The sequence below is a fragment of the Vicugna pacos genome, chromosome 13, assembly GCF_048564905.1.
Source record: "Vicugna pacos chromosome 13, VicPac4, whole genome shotgun sequence".
Lineage (NCBI taxonomy): Eukaryota > Metazoa > Chordata > Mammalia > Artiodactyla > Camelidae > Vicugna > Vicugna pacos.
In genome coordinates, this window is record NC_132999.1 from 14,600,915 (window position 1) to 14,623,593 (window position 22,679).

Consider the following 22,679-nt stretch of genomic DNA (forward strand, 5'->3'; position numbering starts at 1 on the left):
CCAGAAGAGATACTTTGAAGAGGCCTTGTAACAACTTGTACAAGTGGAACCCAGGAAAAAATAATAAGACATAAAGGCAGAGAGGTGAATCTCAGGATGGCAGCTCTTGTCCAAAAAGCAACAAAAAGGATCTGGTCAAATTGGTTAATGCTCTCACCACTATCTAATACAGACCAGTGTAGCATGTGCCCATGCCCTCAATTTTCTAATCTACGAGGACCACGGAGACGATAATTTCTAGTTTATAAGATAACTGTAAATTCTAGAAGAGATAATGTATGTGAACTACTTGGTATCCACGCCAGCTTCCACATTATCATCATCACAGTGATCACTTCATGTGCAAAATTCCCATAGATGTACCAAGGTCCAGGCAGAACAATACTTCATTTCTGGGTAACTTAAGGTCATTTATTTTTCTCTAGCTGTAGAATTTTCGGACTGTGATGCATTTGGGAAAACACAATGAAAATGTAAATCAGTTTAAATTAGGATGGAAATGATTTTTTTTTCCTTTTAGCCCTTGGAATGAAGGCAATAACAAGTTGGTCCTTAGTGGAACTGTTACTTCTCAGTAATGACTGTATCTCCCAGGGACAAATGAGAATCAGACGACTTGTGTTGGATTTTGATAGGTTCTGATCACTGATTAAATGAATGATTGCTCGATTTATTTAGCCATTCGCACATCTTTAATGAGACCCTACCATAAGGGTCTAGGTGGTCCTGGGAGACTGAGGTTAATCACTCACAGATTCCAGATTGAAGATTCTCTATTTCTTCAAAGTGAAATATCAATTTGCATTCATTACATTTGGGACTTAAATATGTTTCCCAAATTGAAAGTAGCTTTACTTTTTCTTTTCATTCCAATTAACATATATATTCATGTCTAAAATTCAAGCAATGCAGAAGAACAAAGACCAAAGAAGAACCTCCTACCCTACTTCACCACTCAGAGTTAACCATTGTGTATGTTTGTATTAACGTCCTTTCAAATATTTGTCTTTGCAAGCTTCTTCACAAACCTGCTTCATCTAAGAACCAGGGTGAGATTCTCTCAAATGTTTGAAGGAGTGTGACATGAAATAGAAATTTATTCCATATTCTTTGAAGACTGGACTAAGATTTACAGGAAGAAACAACAGGAAAAAAATTTTTGACCTAAAGAGAAACCAAACCCCACGTGTTCTAGGGTGGGAAGTTCCAGTTTAGGGAGTAATGAATTTCCTATTGCTGCGAATCTTCAAGCAAACACCAGGAAACCACTAGGGGTTCACTGTAGCAGGAGGGAATATAAATATCTTCTTCAAGTCTCCTTTCAACGCAGGATTCGATGGCTTTCTGCATGAAACCAATCATGAAATGGGTAAAATACTCAAATTGGTATGAAAGAAAAGTGTCTGAATTTAGCTCTTGAGCTTAATGCTCTGCTTCAGACCCCTTCATGTGTGCTTTCTACTCCGCCTTCTGTGGCACTGACTGCATTGTCGCCAGACCTAACCTCACAGTCAGCCTTGCAGGGGCTCTGAGTTCATCTTACCAGTTTACAACATTTTTTTGAAAACTATACTCAGAAAAACAAAAACATTATTTTAAAAAAGCAATAGCAATTATTTTCCAGTAAAATTAGAATATCTGGTGTCCTTACTATCAGTGAGTTTATTAGCTGGAGTATCTAATTGTCCTCATTGAATATGAAAAACCACCCAGACTATGAATTTGGTCAAAGTCATCATCAATGGGAAGGCAGTGGGCAGCCTTATGGGAAGAGTCTGAGCATTTAAAGACATGGATTTGCAGCCTGGCTTTTGACCTACTGTAAGAATTCTTTCCTAATGCCTGACTTGGAGTTAACGACTCCATCGTGCATCCATAATACCTCATTTATACCTCTGTGGCTACTTCTCCCTGCTTGACTTGCATTCTAGTCCGCTGTGCATGCTTCCAGCTCCCCTGCTGGACTGTTAGCTCCTTGAGTGAGAGACCACATCTTTTTAATCTTGGTGTCCCAGGCCCTCCCATTTCCTCTCCTCCCCATATCCCCACCCTTCAAGCCAGTGAAGACTTTGAAGTGTAGACACAAAGTACACAGAGAAATATCTTTCAAATCGATTTTAATGACAGTACAAAAAGTATGAATCAAAAATGCAAGGTTGTCCAAGAAGGGGTTTTAGTTGAAAAAAATCAAGACTCACAGAAGTTACTAGCATGTGCTAGATACACAGTACACATTTCAACAAATAATTGTTGGCTACAGTTAGGTACTGAAATTAGAGATGATGGCATCCAAACTTTTGGTATAATACATGTTATTCAGAATATCTCTTAGCCCCTCTCAGTAAAAGTCCCTTGGTGCCATCACTGGACATGATATTAAAGTGGAGGGACCATTAGTCTCAGTATGTGCAAAACTCCTTACACTCATGTTAAATTTATAGGGTAACATGAAGGGCAAACCTTGCTTGTGTTGATTCATTTGTCAGTGGAATGACTATGGCTAGGGAATGGGCCGGCCAGCAGGTGACGGTCCAGGCAGACCGAAGGCAGGCGTGGTTAGCGGGATGCTGTGAGGAGCAGAGCCACTGCTGGCAGCACGGTCTGCGCAGTCTGAGCTTTGGATCCCACAGACTTGCTCCTAGCCGTTTTGGAAACACAGTTGTGGAGTCAGAGGCTGAAAAAGAGTGAAAAACACTTCCTTTCCAAGAACTGGGAGCCTTGCTAGAGAAACAAATTCTGACCACCTCCTTTTGACTGACGTGCAAGGCAGCTGAGCTGAGAACTGTTAGCACAGCTCCAAGGCTTTGATAAGTTAACGTTTGGAAACACTTTTCTGCTTTCTCTATCAACAGATCACAGTTTCCCCATTAATTCTACTTATCACTCACTCCATCTTTCATTCACCCACTCACTTCCGTCCACCTGTTACTATGCTGGGCCACACAGGGATAGATTGCCTTCAAGGAGCAAAGCATGCATGCCGCCCAGCTCAAAGACTGAAAAGCCCCAAGGCTCACCTGCGCAGCCTCCTGAAGTCATTCCTGAAGCACTCTGCCCTGAGCCCTTCAGACAGAGACTGCAGGTCTCACGTCCACTGAAGTTCCTCAGCCACACCCAGGCTTATTAGTGCAATGCAGCAAAAGCAGTGCCTGGCACATGCTAGGTGTTTTAGCCTAAATGTACAGAATGTAGTGGTCCACTTGTCAGTACGCAGTGAATTTCTAAGAAGGCAAGGATGGCACTAGGAGTCCTCTCGCTCAGGTGCTGCACGTGCGCCAGTGTCCCAGGCGCTTTACAAAGCAAAGCGACATCCCAGGGATCTTCCTTGATCTTCCTAAGGTCTTTCCCTCTCACAGAGACATCGTCTCTTACATCTTCTGCGTTTGGGGAGGAATACATAACAAAGGTAGGACAATGACACTGGGAAATAAATGAATTAAAGACGAACGTGTTCCACTGTGCGCAAAGGAAGGATGAGGTTCTTAAGGGACTGGAGGTCGGAAGGAAAGAAGTACATCCAGCTCTAATATCTCCGTTTGGTTTTAGAAGAGGGAGGAGTTTAGCACTGAGGGGCCAAATATGTAATTGTATTGAAGTGAGAGGAAAAACAAGATGAGTGGAATTCATTTTCAAGTATCTAATGGAATTAATCTCACCGAGTTCTGCCAAGAGGGATGTTGTAGCCATTTATGTTGTGAGTCTTGGACATACTTTTGCTGTAACATTCCATTCAGCCTCAGTGATCATTCATCAAATGCTAAGATGCCAGTCACTGTGCTACGTGCTTAGACACTGCATTTCTCATTCTGGCTGCTCTGAGGGAGATTCACAGCATAGAGTGAAGCTTTAAATGAGTATTTCTTTATTAGCTTGAGTCCTAAAGGAAATCAAATGAAATGATGAAATGCTTCCTTGCCCTCTTTTCTGACTCCAACTTGGGTTGTTTCCACCTGAGAGCGTCTAGAGAGAAGGGTATATTTTGAGATTTTACTGCTAGGTGTGTCTACACAGTTGGTTCCATGGAATCCTACAGTTGCGTGAGGCAGAAGAGAACACAGAGTCAAGAGGATTTCAGTTGGGTTCAGCAGAGCTCCGTCTGCAGGGATGGCTCTGTGTGTGTGCGTGCATGTGTGTGTGTGTGACAGAATTAGGGACAAGGGGTGATGGGTTGGATTTTGAACAGTAAAAGACTAACCATTGTATAGCACGAGCTCAAGATCTCTCTTTTGTCTGTTGTGTATATCAGGCTTCTAACTGGAATTTTATTTTTAAAAATGGTTCTGCTTCTAAAAGAAGAACACTGTTTCTTCTACACACTTAAGGCTCCAAATGTGTGGGTTTTTTTCCCACATCAGTTTTTCAACACCATCTGTGTGTCCTACAATTCAATTATGACACTGGCTATTTTGAGCTAGTGCAGACCCCACAGGTTGAGGGCTTCACCACAAGACAGCAACCCCACTTCAGATGTCAGTCACAAGCCCAGGCCTTCTGTCCTTCTGACCAGCAAAACCCTAGTTTCCCACGCCCCTCATCTCGGGTCTAACAATTTTCTAGGATGGTGCACAGAACTCAGGAAAACAGTTGACTGGATACTGGTATATTAGAAAAGGATACACAGGGCAAAGTATGAGGATGAGGCATGGACTGTCTATAACCTTTCTGGGTGCACCACCCTCCCAGCACCTCAGTGTGCTCACCAGTCCGGAATCTCCCTGAACCCCTTGGGGTAGGATTTCTCAATGGAGGCTTCATTACGTAAGCATGATTATCAATGATTAACTCAGCCTCTAGTCCCTCTCCCCTCCCCTAGAGGATGGAGGACGAGGTTGAAAGTAGTTTCAACCCTCTAATTGGTTGATTCCCCTGGCAAACATCCCACACCCTTAGGGGCTTTCCAAAAGTCATCTCTTTAATGTAAACTCAGGTAAAGTTAGAGGGGATTCTTGTGAATAATGAAAGATACTCCTCTTACCTGTATCCCTCTGGTGCTAGTTCAGGAACTGGGGACAAAAGCCAAATATACCACCAAAGACGATGCTTTCACTCACCTTTATCACTCAGAGCGGTTTCAGGCACCAAGGATGAAGACCAAAGTACATATTTTTTTTTATTAGATCACAATATCACTGTTTCTTGAAAAAAAAAAGGACACTAACCACAAATTTAGTTTAACAGAGACCCAATGTTTAAGTGACTTGTTCAATGTCACAGAACTTCTTAGAGACAGAGTCAGGACTAGCACCCATGCCTTCCTCCCAAGCTAATTTCAGTCTTGGTGGTGCTTTTGACAGTCATGTAGAGGGTTAGGGACAGGGATTACGGAGCCAGACCACCTGGGTTCAACCCTCAGTTCAGCTACTTAACTGTGAGGCTGTGGGTAAAGGATTCACCCCCTGTGCCTCGGCATGTCCCTTGGTATTTTCATCTGTAAACATGAGCATCAAATAAGCTGAAATATGTAAAGCACATCGGAAAGTGCATGACATTTAGTAAAAAAATATATGTGTGAAGTATTATTATTATTCAAATATTTAAAAATCTCTCCTGACCCTGTAGGACCCATCATAGGATCTAAAATTCCAGAATTATTATTCCTTTAAGTGAGAACATGAGAGGCCCTATCTTATAAAGTCAATACACTTTTTGGGTAAAAATAACATAGTAAAGCACTGTCACTCTCTAATATCTAAGGAACAATTATTTCCATTGGCTCTAATTACTTAGTACAGCCTCACAAGAATGAGACTTAAAACAGCTAAGCCTTAATGAGTTCCGGATAAGATTTCTCTAGAAAAACCAAGGAAAGCCATGAAGGCTGAGAGGGGGCCAAGTCTGGAGGGAAGATACTGGGTGAGAGAAAACAGATACCTGAAACAAATGCGGCCCCTTTCAAAATCCTCTTCAGGGCGCACATCAGAGACTGAGGCACAGTTCCCAGAAAGGGCTGGTGCCCCCGGGTCTCCGTGTGCTCCCTCCCTGAGTGTGTTGTCTTCTTTCTCGCTCTATGTACGTCCCCTACTCCCTCTCCTTCTGGCTCAGATAATGTATTGAAAGTGGTAGTCAGAAAGAAAAGAAATAAAGCAAGTTCATGAGGGAAGACAGAAAAGGGACAGGAGAGGGGATGTTCTATCTGTCATCTCATGGTGAGCAGCAGGTGGGCGGGTTTTCAGAAAGGGAGCGGGGAGATGGACGTACAACGTCCCCTGGTCAGTTTCTCTTCTCCTACACGTTTCCTTGTGCTGTCAGCTCTAAAGTGTGAGACCGAGGCCAGCCCTCAAGTGCATTCCTGTCAAGTGTCATTTTTCAAAATCATATTGAAGAGGGCAAGTTCTAATGGTGTGTGTGTGTGTGTGTGTGTGTGAAAGAGAGAGAGAGAGAGGTGGAGTTGAGGTGAGGTGACTTTCACTGCTAATCACATGACAGCCCCAGGTCACCTAGATTTGAAACGGAAGGGGGTGCCTAGGAAATGAGTTGCAATACAGAAGGCAGTTCTTGACAATAAAATAGCCTGCTTTCTTTTGAACAAGAAATTCAATTTCATTTTTACTATTTGTGAAATGGAATTATAACCATTCTTATTTTGCTCCAAGTCGATCTCAGATAATCTACTGTTTTCACCACAATGAACCTTCCTGCTGTACAGATAAGATAATGATGTGGTATGCTTCACTTAGTTAAATACGTTGGTTCCATTGACTGGTGATGATTTTTTTTGATAGTTCAGAATGTACCTCAATACAAAGGTCCAGAGTTCTTTTCATGACCATTGATAATTGTTCAATGCTGTGAAATGTTCTGCTCTGTGAAATGTCTTGATGCTTAATTCTAGGTTAAAGAGAAGGGGAAGGGAATAGTTCAGTTGTAGAATGCATGCTTAGCATACACAAGGTCCTGGGTTCAATTCCCAGTACTGCCACTTAAAAAAAATAAATGAATAAATAAACCTAGTTACCTCCCCTCACCAAAAACAAAACAAAAAACTAAATAAAAACCTCTAGGTTAAGGGGAATTTGCTACACACAGCATTTAGATTTCATTTAGTAAGTGGCATATTTTAACTGCAAAGCCTTCAATAATTAGTTAATAAATTTATTATTATTTTTACTGTCTGTCCAAGTGCTTCTTATATGCTGGTTTCAAAAGACGCAGTTGTAAGTTAGCCAAACACCCACTCCCAATAACATTCCTTTAGCCTAAATACTTGTGTATATGTACCTCTTACAAACTCAAGCTCCATAAAAACTATTTTTTTTCCAACAGAATTATGAAAATAAGATGGTTAGAGAAGGGAGGTTCATGTGGGCAAAAGAGTTACTTTATAAAGGTTATTACCCCAGAAAGTTGAAAAGAAAATGTCTCTCCCAGTGAAACATAAGAGAATAATAAAATGATTTCAATAACAATAACACCGGCATATATTTATTTCATTTGATTATCCCAAACTCCCTCGGAGGGAAATGAGGCCAATGTTATCATTATCCCTATATCATAGATAAAGAATGGAGACATAAAATTTCAGTAAGCTAGTCCAGGTTTGGAGTGAGTCAGGATTTAAGCCCAGCTTTTATGACTTCAGTTTCTGAGCTCTTTCCACTGTCACCATCTGGCGTTGGGTAAACCCAGTGTGGGGAGGGCGCAGATCTGTATTATGCAGTGGTACGATGCCACGCCACTCCTCCTCTTTGAAAATGCAGAAATATCACACACATTTCGGGAAAATTACATGCAAATAATTTGAAGTCATCAGTGAACTTCTGGGCAGGACCTATATTAGGGCCAAAAAATCAGTCTCCTCATGGCAACTCCTGAAGCCTTGAGAATCACACATTTTAAATAATTGATTCATTTTAGGCTAGACGGGATGAAACACTATTAATTTTCTTTTGATTAGGATGGCTTCTCTCTCTCCTACTTTAGGTTTTCTGTTGACAACTGCCCAGAATTTATTCTGGCCAATGGGATGGTTTTTATCAGTATGTTAAGTTTTGGTTGGCTGTAAAAACTCTAAAAAAAAATGGCTAAAAAAAAAAAACATAGAAGGGTATTTCTCTCCTACTTATATAAACTCTGTATGCAGTCTGTCCAGAGATTATCTGGTCACTTCCTGGTCATCATAGATTGATGCTGTGTTTAGCTGTCTTAGTGTACTGACTCATGGCCCAGTATGGTTGCTTGAGCTGTAGCCACTAATCTGCCTCTGGTCAGCAGGAAGGAAGGAGTAAACGAAGAACCGTGTATCCTTTTCCTAAACTGCGTGATATCACACATGAATGATATCCCAGAAGTCTCATCACTTCCCTCTTTTATATAATTGGCCAGAATTTAGTCATATGACCACAACTAACTGGGACAGAGTTGGAAATGCAGTATTTTAATTGTTTCTCAGCAAATAATCAGAATTCTATTGGAAAGAAGGGGTATCTAAAAATGACAAGTGAACTTATTTACAAAACAGGAACAAACACACAGACATAGAGAACAAACTTAAGGGGTGTGGGGGGATAAAGTGGGAGTTCGAGATTTGCAGGTACTAACTACTATACGTAAGATAAACAGCAAGGTCCTACTGTACAGCACAGGGAACTATATTCAACACCTTGCAATAGCCTATAATGGAAAAGAATATGAAGAGGAATTTATATATATGTGTAACTGAATCGCTATGCTGTACACTGGAAATTAACACAACATTTTAAACCAACTATACTTCAATAAAAAAGTAAAGAAGGGGAGAGAGTAAATCCTAGGAAGCAACTGGCAATCTCTGCCACAGACAAAGAATCGTTCCTTATTTTATGGACCTTTTACATTATTTTTTACATTTTTACATATCAAATTTACATTTATTAAAATATATTTGGCATATAACAACATATAAATTTAAGGCATACATGTTAATTTGATACGTTTATGTATTGCAGCAATAATTAGCACCTCTATCATGTTACATGATTATCATTTCTTTTTTAGTGGTCTAGTGGTCTAGTCTGCTAGCACGTTTGATGATTATAATACCATATTGTTGTCTATATTCACTATGGTGTGTATTAGATGTCGAAGGCTTATTTGCTACTTGTTGCAAATTTATACCCTTAAACAGTATCTCTTCCACCTCCTCTACCTAGAATCCCCTGGTAAACTACCATTTTACTCTTTTCTATGAGTTTCCTTATTTTAGATTCCACGTCTGAGTAATATTGTCCCGTATCTTTCTCTGTCTGACATCTCACTTAGCATGATGTCCTCAAGGTCTATTTGTCACAAATGGCAGCACGTCCTTCCTTCTCACGGATATATACATGACTTGTTAAGTGTCTTTTCCGCGTATGAGTGATTTTACGTCAAAGAATCTATCAAGTTGCTGCTCGAGGATCAGGACCATAGTTATTATATTATTTTATTGTATGCTACATTATTATTGTATTACTAAGAATAAGAGAAGCTGAATAATAAATAATTTGCTTTATTATTTTGTATTTAAAGTTAAGCTACTGGCTTTTAAACTACTTTTGTATAAGATCCAGATTCCAAATGGCCAAATTGTGACTAATGGGACTTCAGTCATTTTTCTTTGCTCTTATCACTTAGAGAACTAGGAATGCACTGAGAATTTAGACTTATCATAACCATTAAATATGTATGACTTACATAATGAATACTATTTAATTATATACAGTTTATAACATTTTTATTGCTGATGAGTCGAGATTTTCCCTTAATGCCGCCTCTCACAGTGTCTTACACATAGAAGATATGTAATCAATGAGTGTTGAATTAACTTGACCTTCACTATTTTGTTGAATTTATTTACCTGTCAGATAAAAGACCCTTGACAGCTTCTGCTAGTATCCAATAATTAGTGTCATGACAGTATGGCTGGGGCTCTGATTTAATCTGATTGCTCTGGATGGCTGTGGCTATTGCTATGCATAGAATGGACCACAGGGGATCAGGTAACTTCCTAGTTATGCAAGTGTTTTGCCTCAGGCAGGGACCACGCCTGCAGCTTCAAGGACTAGAAAATCCTCCAGAATACCCAAGTGCATAGAGATCAAGCAAATCGGCTCTGAACTGGAGGATCAAGATTAATTTACCAAAAAATCCATTACTCAGTGCCATTACCATATTTATGACAGCCTTTAATCTTATTTAATCCTTCTCAACTATCAATTTGGTAATATACTCTTAAGAGTGCATTTAATTATTTTCTTTTTATCTGAGCTATATGTCCTGTGATGTACCTTTTAAAAACTGGACATGAAATTACAATGAGACCCCCGCCATTGACTGTCTCAGATTACAAGTTATACAACAGAACAACACTTAACAGCTATTATTAGATTTAATTTGCCTGTAGACATAAATACTCTTGACTTGTTTAGAATTATAATGGGCTTCTTTTATTATTTGTCTTGGGCACTGTTTCAGTTTCCTTCCTGATCTCCTTTATAAAGCTTGAAACTGGAAAACAAAGGTGCACAGTCACAGATTTATAAGGGGGGGGGGTCACTGTATTTATTTAATGCTGTTGGCATCTGTTTGGCTCTTAGAATTTCTACTTGCACTAATGGCTAGCTTGTTAATTGTACAGTCTACAACTTAGGTGTTTTAAAAATGTCTTTAAAAATTTTCTATACAGAACAAAACTTCCTCACAAGCCTACGTTCTCTGCTAGTGAGGGCAGGGGCTGGGAGGTGGGACAGTAGAGGGTGAGTTCTTAAACTTACAATTGAAGGTATGCTGTCCATCTGTTTTCCTGGTTTGCATTAATTCAGTCTCTTTGAGGGAAATGTTATTCCTTCAAGGTTTCTCCCGGCTCCTCCTTCCCTTAGTCAAGACAGTGTCTGGGTGAAGGAGGAAGTTCCTGTTCCCTTGAGGTAAGGAGGGCAGGTGAAGAGAGGCAGCTTGTCCACACAGAGGTCCTGCTTCTTTCCACGGAGTCCTCTGCAGAGTTGATTTGGGTCTTCCTGGTTGCTGGCCAGCTGCTGGCATCCCCCCGTTGATTCAGGGCTGGTGCAGCCTGTGAACTATTTGCCCAGCGCATTGGAGCCCTGTGGTCCTACTTTGCTGACCTGGCCCCACTGTTGTCTCACTGGCACAGCAGACCCTCCAGGCTCTGCCACTTCCTTCCTCCGGAAAGTGCCTCGAGCTGTTCAACCCATAGGAATGGCTCTCTCTCCAGCAGGGTGTCACTCTGGCCCTAAACATAGCAGCTCCATGGCAGCCCCTCTGGCGCTCAGCTTTCCTCTCCCTTCCAGGAACCCCAGGGAGCCTCTAGGGGGCTCCTCCACCACGTGGGGGCTGGAGGACACTCAGAGAGTCATCACGGCCTCTCCCTGCCCCTTCTCCAGAAGTGTTCACACATGTGAGGACTGTGTGGCTGTGACCTCAAAGACTTGTAACCATTCCTTCTTTCTATGTGAGGTTTCGATTCTTTGTCCCCCTCCCATTTGGGGGGTTTGATGCTGAGGCAGGAGTGGTGGAGAAGTAAAGACGTGGTCTCCTGCTCCTTCTCCTACATCGTCCCCTCCTCTGAGCCCTCGAAGGGCTTTCCTCTGTCTCTGTGCCGCTTCCTCCTGCTTACGTTGGCCCCATATCCCTGGGACTGTAATGACGGAGGGGTTGCCGCAGCTGTGGGGAGGAGATGGGAAACAGTACTTTCACCGATCCAAATAACAATTAGGAGGTATTTAAGCATTTAAAGAAGATTGTTGTGGTTTCGTCAAAATAACTTCCCCATTGTTCTGAACCACACAACTTCATTTTTTCTCCGTCTTTGAAAGCACACGTTTAAAAAATAGTTTTGCCTTTAAATTGATAAATAGGTTGTGGGTTCCTAGGCAATCTTTATTCTTTTATTAGTAGAGTAATTCTGAATAGTTAAAATAATTTTGTTATTTTGATCTGTCTAAAGAATATTATTTAAGTGGATTAGCAACATGACAGTTAGCTACAAAAGCTAAGCCATACAGCACTGTCTGTCCAGTAACAACAGCAAGTTTTCATTTTTCAACCTGACAATTATGGCACTAATAGGCCTCCGGCCAGCTCAGGTTCTCCATGACAGTAAATCCCTGCAGCCCGGGATGTTTTGGGAACCAGGCTCAGGTTAGAGTCTACTTCTGAGTATAGGGCTGCATCCTCCTGGTTCTGAGAGCCAGGAAACTCCAGATACGGAACCAACCAACCAAATTCAGTGAGTTAGAGAGCAACAAGGGAGGTGCTGGGAAGGGTTAATCTTTAGTGTACAGTCTGGTTGATACCAGTCAATTCTTCTTCCTTTTGCATGGTTTACCTTTACAGACCTGGGGAGTGCAAACACGGTAAGGCAGGATGTGAATCTGAACAGGTGTGCATGGCTATCACCAAGCTTAAAGAGAAAATCTCCCTTCTGCATAAACAGTGCGTCGTAAATCAGCCAGCAAATGCTGACCAGTGTCACTCTGTATCCGACATCGTGCTGGGCTCTCTGGGCTTAGAGAATCTTTATAGCACAGCCCCTAATTTAAAAGAGCTGGAATCTTGTTGAAAAGATCATTCATCTATTGATTTATTCAACAAACATCTATTGAGTTCCTCCTTTGTGCCAGGCACTGTGATGTGTGGGCATAGAGCGAAAACAAGATAGATATGAACCCTGCTTCCGTGGAACTTAAAATCAGGTGCTGTGGATATTAGTAAGTGCCTTTGGCTGTATCAACTACCCCCAATTCCAGCCTTATGGAGTTCTTTTCCTTTACTATCAGCTGAAAGAATTCATGTACATTGGGGATGCCCTCGGGAGATGCAGTCCTTCCTGAATCCTCCGATGACTCCGGGAGCCTTCCATGCTCTGCTGTCCCGTGGCAGGTCTCACTCGGGACTGTGCTCTGAGTTCCTGCTGGTCCCTCAGCCTCTCTCGGGTGCTTCTCTGGGTGGGTGTCCTCTCCCCAGGGTGCTTAATCTCTAGACTGTGAGCCCCTCCCCTCAATCTTCAAGGCTCTCTCTGCATAAAACTCCTGTTTATAAGAATCTCTACTGAGAGTTTCACCTGGGATCAGGGTAAGTGGAGAAGGAGGAAGTGAAAAAACACTAAGTGAGGAAATTTAAAATCAGAGGTAACTACGCCTACTGTTTATGTGCTGCTCCCTTTCATATGTGTCCACAAGTGGACACCGTCTTTCTTAGCTCTGCTGTCATGCTTCTCATGTTGGTCAGATTCAGACTCTCTTTCTGAGTCCCAGGACTGCAAATCCCCAAACCTGCTCTAAGTCTCAACCAATCCCTTGTCACAAAAAAGGAATCCCAAATGCCACCCCTCCCACCAGGAAGGCAGCGCCTCACAGTGGTCTGCAGAGCAGCTCTGTGCCTGTTTTAACCATCCGCTTCCTAGGTCATGGGCTTCACCTGCACAGAACCAAAGGGCTCATTAAAGTATTCCCCCAACCTGGGGAAGAAAAAAACCAGAAAGACCTGAACTCCAGCAAAGATGTATTCCACCGCCCACTGTGGATCGCAGAGATGTTTTCTCTTTGTTGTGTCCGGCTCACAAGCAAGAGGAGGCCCAGAACAACGTGGGAGCATATTATGTGGTTCTCCATCTCTTGGAGGCCAATACAAGAAAGATGAGGGAAGGTTTCTAGAAGAAGAGTAGCTGGATGATGGGAGGAAGGAGTATGGGGAAGAGTGTTTCAGGCATAGGGAACAGCATGTGCAGAATCCCGAGGCTCCAGGAGGCATGACATTCAAGCAAAAACAGGGCAGGTACTGCCGGGGTATGAAGAGGGAAGCAGAGAGGAACACAGTTTGACACATGGACTGGAGCCTTGTGTGCTGTGAAATAGATTTTAGTCTGTTCTAAGGACAATAGGAAAAAAAAAGCAATTTTATGAAGCATACATGTTGGCATGTTTGTGAATGTTTGTGTGTAATGAGCAGGTTTTCCTTAACAACAACTGTGTGGAGAACAGCTTAGCTGACGATCTCAGGCGGCATAGGCCAGATGCTGATGAGCAGGAGGTGTGTGTACATACACATGCATACACATCAGGTGGTGACACAAACACATCAGGTGGTACGTACTGATATTTTCCCAACCACACGTAGATCTCTTAGACATCAGAAATTTCTTCCGGAGGCCCCAGGAAGGAGGAATGCTGCAAGCTACTCACAAACGATGTTCCCAAAGTGGGAGACAAGGTGTAAACCGTGATAATTTACCTAGCAGGTCTGTGTGATCATACACATGGCTGTAAATTTTCTCCTGAGTTGATCTCAGGCAGACATCTGGTGAAGCTAAGGAGGCTCAGTCCTTACAGCTCGACTTCACAGGCCTTTTCCTGGGTCCTGGGCCTGGTTTTATATTAATTGTATTAAGTAACTTGTCTATTCTTTAAGTTCTACAAAGCTGCATCCAGTTCCACCTAATATGGTACCCAGATATTCATGGAAAAAGCGGGGTTTGAAGTAGCCCTTGACAGAAAATTAGGCTGTGAATTTGCCCCAAAGAAATGGGAGTCCATCCAGGAAGAGGAGAAATACAGGGACAGTGTGCAGAGTGAACTGGAGGGCAGTGAGCTGACTGACAGATGGGTAGTAAGGATGGCCAAAGTTGGGATCCAATTATCAGCCCGTCATCTAGGGTGTCTGCAGGGGCCAATGTTGTTACTTAGTTTCTTTGGGATGCAAGACACGGAGCACTGCTCAGGTTAGCTCCAGCAAGGAGAGGTTTACTGTTGTGGAATATCATGGCCTAGGGTATGGAGGCTGGAGTTGGAGGACAGATCAGAATCCAGAGAATCAACTGTTGGAATAAACAAATTTCTCGCTAGTCCTCCACCATCACCGGACCTAGCTGTTTTCTACCTGTCTGATCTTGTGTCCATTACCAACTGCCAAGACTTTCTCTACTGTCAGTATAATTTCTTAACTGGTATACTTTTTGCTTGCTTTACAATATCTGCATCCTTAGGACTCGGGTCCTGCTACTAACTTCCTCATTTTCTCAACATTTCCAAATTCAGATTCTCAAGAGAGAAAATCCCTGCCTTGTCAGCTCACTGTTCTTGATTGGCAAGGCTATGGCTTAGGTTTGCATACCTCATCCAACTGGGAGTGCCTAGGATGTACGGAATCCTTGTACAGAAGATGCTGGCCCCTGTACATCTCTTCAGCAGGGGTTGTGGGCAGAGGAACTTCTGTTACAAGGGTCTGTAGGTGTGGCTGGTGAAACTAACATGTCCAACGGAGCTGAACCAGTAATAGCTAACACTTCCTGAGAGCCTACTCGGTGTCACAGTGTCAGGTGCTGTTCTAAGCACTTCTCTGTATTTTCCCTTTTAATCCTCCCAATAATATTATGGGATAGAAAAACTGCTGTCCCCATTGAACTGAGGAGGAACCGGATGCCCTGCAAATTCAAGTAACTTGCTCCAGGTCACACAGCTAATAGCTAGTGGAACCAGGGTTCTAGCCTGGTATGTCTTAGAATCCACCTTCTTCTACGGCATGTGGCTAAATGTGGGGTGTTATGAGGGCTGAGTTATAGCAGAGACTAGAGGCAGAGAAGTCACTTAAGGGGCTAAAGAACAGTGCAGTGATGCAGCGGGTGGGTGATAAAGGAGGAGCTAAAAAAGATGTAGCATGATTAGGGAAGAAAGGGTTTCCCAGATACACAAAAAAGAGAGAGGGCAAAAGAGAGAGAGAGAGGCAGAGAAAAACCATGAGTCACTTGGATTTGATGATAAGTTGGAATAGGAAGTTTGAAGTAACTATTAAGGTAAAACACATCATACATGCGCTCCTAATGAAAAACAACTAGTTGGAGAAGAAATTTAAAATTTCTTAGCGGTGGAGAAATGATTAACTGGCTCCTTGGACGGGTGATATCAAAAGGTTTTATCAAACGCCGTGGAAGAAACTGTTACATTCCTCCTACAGGAAGGTATCCCGCAGTCAACACTTCCCTGCCCTCTCGCAATTCCCCACAAAGGGCTGGCGAGGCATTTAGGGTGTTGAGAATCTCTTATATTTCACTTATATAATGTAGCCCAGGTTTTGGAAAGGAATACGTTCCCCCACTTAGTTTGCAGCACGAAATAAAGAAAATTTCTGGGATGAGGTACAACCTCAGGGTTGATACGTGAGCTTCTCAGAGTCTCCTGAGGAGCCAGATGTGAGCGCAGCTGGGCAGCCCTGGATCCGGTGGCCCATATGCCCCAGGGCCAGCAGCCGGAGCAGCTCTTGTACCTGCAGAGTCTGGGAAGCCCCTCCCAAAAGAGGATTTTTCACATTTAACCTTTCTTCCTGCATTAAGTTTTTAGCTACTAACAACTGGGCTGTGTTCAGGTGTCTGGGAATGACCACTCATATATTAGTCTTTTTACTGCAGTTGCCACAGGAAAATAATTTGGTCCAAGAGTCAAATTCAAAATGCAGGCGTGCATGCGCGTGCGTGCACACACACACACACACACACACACACACACACACACACTGATAGTCTTTTCTGTCTTAAGTGGAATCTTTTAAAATATCCTGTAATAAGGCTTAGTAAATAGAACTGCTTTAACTAAAATATGTGGGCTCTCATATCCAGAGAGAGGACCAGTTTTGCTAGCAGCTTGGGTATCTCATGTATTTGACAATGTGAGAAGAACACACAGAGCTTAAGTTTAGCTACAACAGGAGGAAGGGGACTTATTCTGAGCAGGAAGATCTCGGGCAGCATAAAGGGCACCGTCTTCACGGTGGCAAGAGCAAAGATGTCTAAGGGAGTCCCGTTAGTGCCTACACGCTTGGAAAGACCCATCCATACTTAGACGTGGATAAAAGCTAGTGTGTTAGGGGGTTAAAGCATTAAATGGAAATAATGTAAAAGAGTTCAGCATTGCCTGATATATTGTGGATTCTTTGTAAGTGTTTTTACCTTTTTTCCCTTCCACCCAGGTGATTTCCTTCTAAGTATTGCTTCTCAGTATAGATTAAGAAGTTTTATCCCTAACTAGAGGGATTCCAGGCATCAGTAGCAGGAGTGAAGAAGATAGTTTTCAACAGGACATCCAGTTGAGAGTTCCCCAACCTAGGCACGTGGGCAGCCTCCTCGACTACCAGTGAAACTTAACTTGCCAGGTATTTGCTTGGTAGTGTGTTCCACATGTTACCTAGAACCTATCTGGTCCCATAGGCCAGTTCCATACCAATCCCCAGATTCCGCTTGTTTCACTGCTAACCACTCACGCTATTATTACGCTATTCCCCACAGGCAGAGCCGGAGGGGCTTACCCAAAGCAGCAATGACTTACAGATATGGAAATGCCCAGACCTCTTGTCTAGAGATGGGGCTAACTCTGAAGTATAATTTATACCCCAGAGTTTCCCAAAGGTCCAGACTGAGGCTGGAACCACCTAAAATCTCACCACTTCAAGGCTTCTTCTCCTTCCCTGTCCTGTTTTTCTGCTCCCTTACTGGTTTCTCCTGGAAGCACATCCTCAATAAGTCATCTGCATATAAGTCCTTGACTCAGGCCTGCTCTGGAAATACTAAGCCCAAGACAATCCTTACTTATTATTCGTTCATTCAGAAAAGTACACTGAGTGTCTAAGTGCTTTCATTCCAGTCCAATGAATTAGGGCAATATATACTTAGGTGAAATGTTACCATGGACATTCTCAAGGCATTATATGGGACATACAGAGACTACACATTTCTAGAACCAAAGGAAGCCTTTAAAATATGAATATAGCCTCATACCCAGTAAAGTGACTTACACCTACGAGGTTCTCATGTGTGCTAAAAGATTTGGTCAGTCCTTGGCCTCATCACGTGGACCACTGAGGAGAGCCAATCATTTGCCTAGAATTCTATTTTATTTACAAATATTTATTTGGCCCCTATTATGAATCAGAGAGTGAGAAGCCTACAGACTAATAAGTACGACACGATGAGATAATTACATCTTGTGCAATGTATACAATGCTATGGAAATGTGGTAGAAGGAACGATACTTGTCCAAGAAAATGAAAGAGGGGGCCTTGGAGGATAAGGAGCATTGATTCTGGATAGAAGCAGAGACAGGCAAAAGGGGACTAGCTGCCTCCATGGTACTTAGGTGTGAAAGAGCACTGGCAGGTCTCGGGAAGAGTGAGTAGTTTACAGGATTGAATTAAGGGTCACATGAGGAGGAGAGAGGGGAGATATACATGGAGGTGTAGGTTGAAGCCGCTCAGTGGTGGGCCTGCCTTAGGTACTTGAGAACTTTATCCTGTAGCAATGGGAGACCTTCAAAGATATTTGGGATTTGCCAAGGTTTGCCTTAGATACAATATGAAAGACATGTTTGAGAAAAGAAAGACTCCAGTCAGAAACACTACTTAGTTAGAAGGCTGTCATTAGGCTCACTCATAATTTCCAATATCCAACCATTTTTGATCTAACAAACATTTCAATTTCATATAGATCAAACTGATGCACTAGCCAAGAAGAATGAGAATGAGAAACTCAACAATGACACAGACTGGAGAGGAGGAGTGAAGTCAAAAAGACACACAGGAGAGAAAACTGGCATTAAACGAGAGATCCACAGGGGCAGACAAGCTGCAGAAAGCAGTGCGACAGTGAAGCAAGGCTTCCTAATGAAATGATGGAGTGAACTGTGGAGAGCATCCGGCAGGGAGGTGGGGTCCCCGGAGGAGCAGTTAGAGAGTGGGACAGGGAAGCGTACGGTGCTTCACAACTCCTGGCTCTTCGCAGACCACCTTGCAGGGCCTCATTTCTTTGGTTCCTTCTGTTTCTGCTCCTTGACATCGCACAGGCATGTGATATCCGATTTCCCACTCTTGTACCTGCTCCTGAAGTTGGACCAACAAATAATGCAAGCCCAAGTGTGTTTACTTAGTTGATAAGACCTCAAAGCAAGAACCCAAGCAATGTGATAGCAGGAGGAAAAACCTGGTGGTCCCCCAGCGAAGCGAGCCCATCTAACCAGGTTGTTCTTTGACCCGTGCAGGGTCACACAGGGGATTCTGAAAGTCTCAGAGAATAGGAAAACCGGGATTTTTTTTTCCTACTCTAATCTCAACTTTGACCACTCTTCCAGAGTCATAATATGTCTATAAAGTGCTAGTAAATCTTTTCTGTTTAGAATAACATGTCTGTCTAGACATCTTATGAAATGTCATGCCACTTGGGACCTACATGCTGTTTAAGATGATCTTAACTACACTGTTGAGAAAAAAAGGACTCTAGGAATCCAGTGAAACAGACTAAATAAGGAAACACTGAATTTAATTTCTTTTTGTTCTTTCTTGCAACAACTTCTTACAAGAATTTTCTTCCAATCTGCTATTTCTTGTAAAAATTAGTAAGAAATGTATTAAAAGGAAGTATTTTTTCAGGTATATTGTCTTTTTATATATTTCCATTTCAATATTTTATTGCATCTAATGAATTTAAGCTATTGTTTGGAGAATGCTGTTGAGGAATGGGCCTCAGAGCAAATTTTATGGTGTTCAATCATGTCACAGATACGTGTTGAACATTACCTGTGTGCCAGGCACAGTGGTAGCTGCTGGAGACATAACAATAAGCAAAACCAGGCATGGCTCCTGCTGTCATGAATCTTGTAGCCTACAGATAACAAATATTTAAACATGAATAACTATTCATTATAAATTACAATGAATTCTTAAAAAAAATAGTGAGTATCACATAGTGGGGTCCAGTCCACTGGATAGTCTCTGAGGAAGTGATTTTCCAAGTTAAAACCTGAAGGACAAGTAGTAGTCAGCCAGGTGATGAGGGAGTGAAAGAGCACTCTGGGCAGAGGAAGTTCCAAGTGCAAAGGTCCTGAGGCAGGAAGGAGGATGACCCTGTTCATGAAGTTCATAGATGGCTACTGTGGACGGAGCATACAATAGCAAAATAGCAAAAGGTTCAAAACAGAGCTGGAGCTGCAGCCAGAGGCTGGATCAAATAGGATCTTTGAGATCATATTAAGAATTTTGGTCCTTATCCTTAGAGCAGCAGGAAGTCACTGAAAGCTGGAGAGTGGTAGAATTAGATTTACCTCCAAAGACCATTTGAACTCAATGCGCTTTTATTCAGCATTTAACAAATACTACAATAATTGCTCTGAAGTCATATTAAGCATGGTTTCTGCTCTCAAGTCCTATCTGGTGTGGAAGTATGAGAGGAAACAGAGTCTGGGTCAAAGCACAGAAGCAGAAATGAGATAGTCTTGGGAAGATAATATCTAAAACATATTTATTTACTTGGTGGTAGTCAATGTGAGTTGATGTATGGATTTTGGGTTCTGCTTTTCTTTTAAAATGTTCAGGGAAGTGTCATCTGACAAAGGGAGTCGTAATCAATAACTGTGTCCACTGAAACCCTCTGTCTGTTCACAGATCAGGCACCACACAAACAACTATGCCTCCAGCTCCAACTCTTTTCCCCACCAGTGCTCCTCAACCTTGATGTGGAGTGACCCTTTGGAAAGGTGAGATGTGGGAGCTGTCTGGATTTACAGCAGCATCCCCCCCTGTCCCTCTGTCCTGACCTGAGTTCCTGTTACAGAGGCAGAATGTCTCTAAGAATTAAAACGCAAATTAAACACACACATCTGATGAAGGAGGCCTAGATTCCCCAGAGGAGCTGTTACTGTTTTTACAACTTCCCTTACATTTCCTCCAACCAAGAGTTGGTTCTTTCTGAGTCTGGCGCTAGGCTGATTTTGGAACGGATCAGCTCTCACTCAGCGACAGAGCCTGCAAGCCACTGATTTTTTATAGTAAAAACAGTCTCCAGGAGTATTTTAAGGCTAAGTGACCCATGTTTTAGACACCAGAACTCAGCATGTTCACCATATGGTTGGCACACTCTTGCTTGCCCGTTTGATTAGATCTATTTTGTATAAAACATATATTTCAATGAATGAACACTGTAGAAAACAGAACATCATGCTGAATGTGAAGCATGGTTGGCCAGGTTAAATTTTGTTTGTTTGTTTATGGGGGGGTAATTAGGTTTATTTTTATATTTACTTATTTTTTGGAGGAGGTATTTGGGATCAAACCCAGGACCATCGTGTATGCTAAGCATGTGCTCTACCACTTGAGCTATATCTGCCCCCCAAATTTTGAACAATAGTTTCCTCCCTCAAACACCTCTTTTCAATATTTCTGTTATTGACCGTAGGGTTAATTGAATGACTAGTCTTCAGCATATTATTGCATTGTGTGATCTTTTTTGTTTTAATGAGAGTCTGTGAAACGTTTTAATTATTTTTTTCAAAGATAGCACTTTTCGAATAAGTTGAGCTCTTTATTTTTGATGGAGAGTCAGCCCGTTCATCTTACTTCACACCATGGGTAAGGCTGGGTACGACAACTCCACTACTCAGCATAAGTTACTATGATGGATGGGGACATTCAAGCAGCTCAGTCTCTGGCCATTTGTCCTCCCATGGCTGCAGTAGCTGAAAGATAATCACTTCTGTTCTTCAGGGCGAGATCTAAATGGGTTTATCAATAAATACTATGCAACAATGCCCAAAGGACCAGAATAAGTTGGTTGCTTCCAGAACGGACTTCAAAAACCACAAGACCAATGAAGTTTTTACTCAACTCACCTTTGTGGTCCGACGTCCTTCCCCTAGATAGCTGTACATGGTACACATAACCCAGGTGCTGTTTTGCCATAGACACAGATCCCTTGGGGAAAAAAAGAAGGGAAAAGAAAGGAGGTACCCAATTCCCATCTCATTATTGGTAGGTTCACTCTAATCTCATTTTTAATGTTTTAAAGTAAATCTTACTGTACTTTCCCTCATTATATAAATAAGCCAAGCTCTCTATAGAAACTTTGAAAAATAAAGCAAATTAGAAGACATGCAATTTACTAAACTTACTTTTGCTACTTAAGAAAAACTCACCATCATTTTAGTGCATTTCTTTCTTTTCATGTTTTCCTGCACTTTCCTTGGTTTTGTTTTACATACTTTTGATAATACATATTCATTATTGTGTCTTTTTACTTCATTTAACAGAAAATAAGCATTCCCTAGATTATTTACAAATTATTTTTTAAATAATTTTAAATTTAAATTAAAAAACTAAATGGATTAATTTTAATTATTAATTTTAAGAAAATTAATAATACTGTTTAAAAATTAAAATGAAAGAAGTAAAATAATTTTACTTTCAAAGTAATTTTAATATTTATGTAACAGTCTATGAAAAGAAAACAGTGTATTTTACTCAATCATAATCTGTGTTCAAATTTGGCACCATGGTGAGTAGAACTGTATCATCGCCCAAAGACTGAAATGCAGAGGTTGTTTCTTTTTAATATTTGTGATTGTTTTTACCATAAGTATACTCTAAGGAAAAAATAATATGCAAATTTTTAATAGTCTTTAAAGATGCCTATAATCTGACTGCTTTCCAAAAGAATTATTAGAGGTTTAGAATTTTATCAGCAATGTGCGAGACTTTCTGCTTTGCTTTACCCTAAACAGCACTGCATATTATCCTAACACACACACACGCACTCAATACTTTGTTGGTTTGACAGGAGATAAATTTATGGCTATTTTAATCTGTACTCTTTTAGGGTATAGTTATATACTGATTGAAGCTTGTTTTTATGGCAGGATTATTTGACCATTTGATGTGTCTACAACTGATAATAGTCTTAT

General features: G+C 41.7%; 1 protein-coding gene across 1 annotated transcript in view; it reads left to right on the forward strand.

Annotated features, from left to right (window-relative positions):
- PTGER3 (prostaglandin E receptor 3) overlaps nt 1–22,679 on the forward strand; it is a 75,680-nt gene that overhangs the window by 47,704 nt on the left and 5,297 nt on the right. The window contains exon 3 of the mRNA XM_006205337.4: nt 20,389–20,480. Coding sequence (XP_006205399.2) covers nt 20,389–20,480 — 92 coding nt within the window. The remainder of the gene's footprint in view (nt 1–20,388; nt 20,481–22,679) is intronic.